The sequence below is a fragment of the Miscanthus floridulus genome, chromosome 2 (genome assembly GCF_019320115.1).
Source record: "Miscanthus floridulus cultivar M001 chromosome 2, ASM1932011v1, whole genome shotgun sequence".
Classification (NCBI taxonomy): Eukaryota; Viridiplantae; Streptophyta; class Magnoliopsida; order Poales; family Poaceae; genus Miscanthus; species Miscanthus floridulus.
In genome coordinates, this window is record NC_089581.1 from 38,187,585 (window position 1) to 38,192,604 (window position 5,020).

The 5,020-nt window shown below is 56.1% G+C and overlaps 1 protein-coding gene across 1 annotated transcript; it reads left to right on the forward strand.

Annotated features, from left to right (window-relative positions):
• Window positions 1-2,617: 2,617 nt before the first annotated feature.
• LOC136536370 (uncharacterized) lies at window positions 2,618-4,300 on the forward strand. Its single transcript, XM_066528690.1, has one exon. It carries the CDS (start codon window positions 2,618-2,620, stop codon window positions 4,298-4,300), a length of 1,683 nt encoding a protein of 560 aa, XP_066384787.1.
• The last annotated feature ends 720 nt before the right edge of the window (window positions 4,301-5,020 follow it).

Genomic DNA, 5,020 nt, shown 5'->3' on the forward strand with positions numbered 1-5,020 from the left:
ATGCCTTCTAGCCAAATGGCTGGTTAATCTTCTAAACACAGAAGGCATATGGCAATCTCTTTTACGGAATAAATACCTAACCTCCAAGAGCCTAACTCAGGTGGCAGTCAAACCCAACGACTCTCATTTTTGGAGAGGCCTCATGCATATCAAAGATGAGGTGCTGGTTAATGGTTCATTCGATATTAAAGATGGAACCAACACTAGGTTTTGGGACGACACATGGGTAGGAGATAAGCCTCTGAAAGTTAAATATCCATCTTTATATAATATAGTGCGGGAACCTCATGCAACAGTCTCAAAAGTGATGACTACTAGCCCACTAAACATCTCTTTTAGAAGGGCTCTGGTTGATAATAAACTTACAGAATGGCTTAGTTTAGTAGCACGGATCTCAAATGTCGCATTGGTGGAAGGTTCGGATTACTTCAGATGGAGTTTAACCAAATCAGGTTTGTTCTCTGTCCGCTCAATGTATCTCTATCTTATAGATACACAAACACCTTTTCGTCATAGGAAGATCTGGAAGATAAAAATTTCTCTAAAAATTAAAATCTTTCTTTGGTTCTTGCAAAGGGGTGTCGTCTTAACCAAAGACAACCTCGCTAAGAAAAATTAGAAGGGGAGTCAAAAGTGCATCTGCTGTAATGGGAATGAAACTATCCAACATTTGTTCCTAGACTGTCCCCTTACCAAAATGATTTGGAGGATTATCTTTTTTGCTACTAGTTTGACCCAACCTAGATCAATCAGCCACATGTTTGGTAGTTGGCTGACTAATCAAAATAAAAGGATTAGAAATTTGATTTGGGTGGGGGTGGCTGCCATGTTTTGGGCTATCTGGAGATGCCGTAATGATGTTGTTTTTAATCAAATGAAATCTAACTCTATTATGGGCCCAGCTGCAGCGTGATGAGACAGCCAAGGACGCGCTCTCAACGATGAGCAAGAAATTGGAAATTATTGCTTTAGAGATATCCAATAAAGGATGGAAACATTTATATTGTTTGAACTAGCGTCCTGGTCGATCTATAAGACTATGGCTTTCTCATTTTTTTTCATCCAAAACTTTGTAATAATGGGCTGTGTACATCCTTGATGTAGAGGCCGGATATTTGTTTTATCCATTATCTAAAAATATATGCAATGATTAGGAGCCATAGAACAACGACGCAGATAAAAAAAAGAGTTAAATGCACCAGAGGTCCATTAACTTATGGGGAGGTTTCGGTTAGGTCCATCAACTTCTAAAGTGGATTTTTTGGTCCATAAACTTTGTCGTCGTAAACTAATAGTCCAAAACCAGCCATGCCAGCACCAACATCTGATGTGGCCATGCCACATAGGCAGCTCCTAGGTCAGACCATCATGCCAGCCGGCCTGGGCATGCCGCGGCACTCTGCTCACGCGTCACGAGAAAAAGGAGGGGCGGGGCGCTCCTGCAGAGCCCTGCTCGGCACAGAGCGCAGGCACGCGGGCGCGGTACGGAGCAGTGCGGAGTCAACGGCTGCTGTCGCAGAGGAAAGAGCGGGGTACACGCGACAGGGCGGAGCCGAGGCGTGGGGTCACGCGGCGCTCGCGCGAAGAACGGAGACGGCGGCGCCTGCTCCCGTTCGGTGAGAGAAAGAAGAGAGCTGTCTGAAGAACAGATGAGCAGGGAGCCGCCGCTATCCGTGCCGTTGTGCCGTCGATCTCCTCCACGTTAGCGTCGTGTGCAGAGATGTGGCTGCCTCCTGGCTTGTTAGCTTGCACGTGAGCACGTATCTGCAAGCACACATGCACCTACATGCATGTAGCTCGACGCGCTCCGGCGTCGTGGTGACGGCCTAACGGTAGATGGCATGGGCGTTCGTCGATCAGCCGCTGATTGGCGTGCGTGGTTAGCCGGCCGACCTCGCCCTCCTGTGCCTGCTCTTCCGACAGGCCGCGGCTTCCATGCGTTCCTCCCGTCGGCGTTGACAATGGAACTCGGTGTAGCGTGCGTGGACACAGACCGGCGCAGGTGCTCACGAACGAAGCCGCCGCTGTTGTGGCCATGCGGGCGTGCAAGCAAGTACCGCCGCCGCTGCCACACGGGCACGAAAGCAGGCCCGCCGCGGGCCATGGCATTGTGCCAAGGCAGGCTGGCAGCCGCCCGACGAGCCTATTGCCGCTCAGGTCCAGCTCCACGAGCTGGCTGGAGGATCCGCCGTCGAGCTAGTTGGATCCCAGGCGCAGCTGCTGCAGCGCCGGGTGCGCGAGCGCGGCGCCCGGGACCGCGTCGGACACCGCGTTGCCCGTGAGGTCCAGCACCCGCACCGTGGGGAGCGCGGCCAGAGCCGCGGCGCTTGTTATAGTAAGCCCAGGGTACATCTTCTATTTTAGGAAGTAGATTAGTGCACGGCACGGCCCAGGGCGTTGGGATGGCAGCGGCTGATCATGAGCGTGCTGTGTTTGATTCAGTCATTTTGTATCCATATATACTGCATGTACTTTGCTTAAATAGAGATAGTAATCAACAAGAAACGCTGCCGCTTTGCAGCACCAAAATTCCCTGTGTCCACTTTGTGTTTGCGTGTGTTGTCCTCCTCTGTTCGGCGTTCTGTCAATTGGCATCAGAGCCAGTTCCATCGTCACCATGTCGCAGTCACCAGCAAAGAAGCTGGAGACGGGAGATGGCTCCGGTGGAAAGAAAGAGAAGCTGTCGAAGTCGCCACCACGTCGCCGGGGACGTTCCAACAGCCGCCGTCGCCAGTCGCGCACCCGGGACGCCGGGTCACGCGTCGTCGAGCGCATCATCGAGCGGCCGTCCGCGAACGTCACCTGGCCGATGCTAACCCGGACAAATTATCCGGAGTGGGAGTTGGTCATGGAGGTGAACTTCCAGACTCTTCGTGTCTGGGACGCCGTCGACCTCGGAATCGAAACCGACGCCGACGAGGATGAGTACCACGACGATCGCCAAGCGATGGCAGGGCTTCTGCGCTCGGTTCCATCTGAGCTGTGGAGCACTCTCGCCAGGAAGCGGACCGTGAAGGAAGCGTGGGAAGCGGTCAAGGTCTTGCGGATCGGCGACGAACGCGCACGCGACGCCAGCGCACAGCAGCTTCGTCGTGAATTTAGCACTCTCACCTTCAATGGGGGTGAGACCGTCACCGAGTTCGGGCTCCGCATCACGACGCTCGCCACCAACCTCCGTGTTCTCGGCGACAACATCACCGGCGCTGAGGTAGTGAAGAAGTTGTTGCAGGTCGTCCCGGACAAGCTCTCGCAGGCCGCCGTCTCCCTCGAGATGTTCCTTGACCTCAACAACGTCTCGCTCGAGGAGGTCATCGGGCGCCTACGTGTGTTCGAGGAGCGCGCCAAGCCCAAGGAGGTCACGGACGCCATGGGGCGCCTGATGCTCTGTGAGGAGGACTGGAAGGCCCGTCGCAAGGCTCGCCGTGAGCAGGATAGTTCCGGTGGCAGCACGGGCTCCAGCAGCCGCGGAAAGCGCCGTGGACGCGGACGCAGACATGGCGGCGAGGAATCATCGTCGCGGGATGGCCGCAACGGCCAGAACGCGGGCGCTGGGAACGCCGGTGGCGGGAGGCCACCACGCGGCAATCGCTGCGACAACTGTGGCAACATAGGCCACTGGGCCAAAGATTGCCGCGGGAAGAAGAAGGCCGCGGCCCATGTGGCCCAGGCCGAGGAGGAGGAGGAACGGGCCTTGATGTACATCGAGGCCGAAACTGAGGTAACTGCGTCGCCCAAATTGGTTCCCCACTCTAGCCTGCCGCTGGCCGCCGCCGCTGCCGCCGATCTGCGCCCCTGCGTCCACCTTGTCGAGCGGAAGGTCTTCCTCCACCTCAGTGAGGAAGAGAAGGAGGTTGTGGGACCCTGCCGTTGGGTGCTCGACACCGGCGCGACGAATCACATGACGGGGTCGCGAGCCGTCTTCACCGAGCTAAACACGAGCGTCACCGGCACCGTCAGATTCGGCGACGGGTCGGTGGTCGACATCAAGGGGAAGGGGACCGTCCTCTTCGCTTGCAAGAATGGCGAGCATCGCCGGCTGGAAGGGGTCTACTACATCCCGCGCCTCACCACCAACATTGTAAGTCTCGGTCAGATGGACGAGGACGGCTTCAAGGTGGACATCGAGGCCGGCATACTCCGTCTCTTCGACTTACAGCGCCAACTACTCGCCAAGGTGTTTCGCTCGACGAGCTGCCTCTACTACCTCGACATGCGCATCGCCGCCCCGGTGTGCCTCACCGCGCGTGTCGGCGACGTCGCGTGGCGGTGGCATGAACGGTACGGGCACCTCAACTTCTAGTCACCGCGAAAGCTAGGACGCGAGGACATGGTGCGCGGCCTACCCTCCATCGACCATGTTGAACAGGTGTGCGAGGATTGTGTTCTGGCCAAGCAGAAGCGCACGCCATTCTCTCAGGCTACAAAGTTCAGAGCTCAGGAGGAGCTTGAACTAGTACATGGAGACCTCTACGGTCCGATCTCGCCACCAACACTAGCCGGGAACGCCTACTTCCTTCTACTGGTGGATGACATGAGCCGCTATATGTGGCTCACTCTCCTACGCACAAAGGCAGAAGCGCCGGCGGCCATCATGATGTTCCAAGCTCGTGTTGAACGCGAGACCGGCAAGAAATTGAAAGTGCTTCGCACTGACAATGGTGGGGAATTCACCTCGGTTGAGTTTGGAGAGCATTGTGCAGGAGAAGGAATCCAGCGTCATTTTTCGGCGCCGTACTCGCCCCAACAAAATGGCGTCGTCGAGCGTCGAAACCAGATGATTGTGGGGACTGCCAGGAGCATCCTGCGTGCCTGCGGCATGCCTGGCCACTTCTGGGGAGAAGCGGTGCACACCGCTGTGTTCCTGCTCAACAAGTCGCCGACGAACGTGCTCAACGGGATGACGCCGTACCAGGCGTGGTACGGGAAGAAGCCGCCTGTGCACTTCCTCAGAGTGTTCGGGTGTGTGGCCTACATCAAGCGCCTCCGCCCGCACCTCAGCAAGCTCAATGATCGCAGGCAG

What these genes read in the sequence shown, in the direction of transcription:
- LOC136536370 (XM_066528690.1), top strand. Translation starts at nt 2,618, where the DNA reads ATGTCGCAGTCACCAGCAAAGAAGCTGGAGACGGGAGATGGCTCCGGT.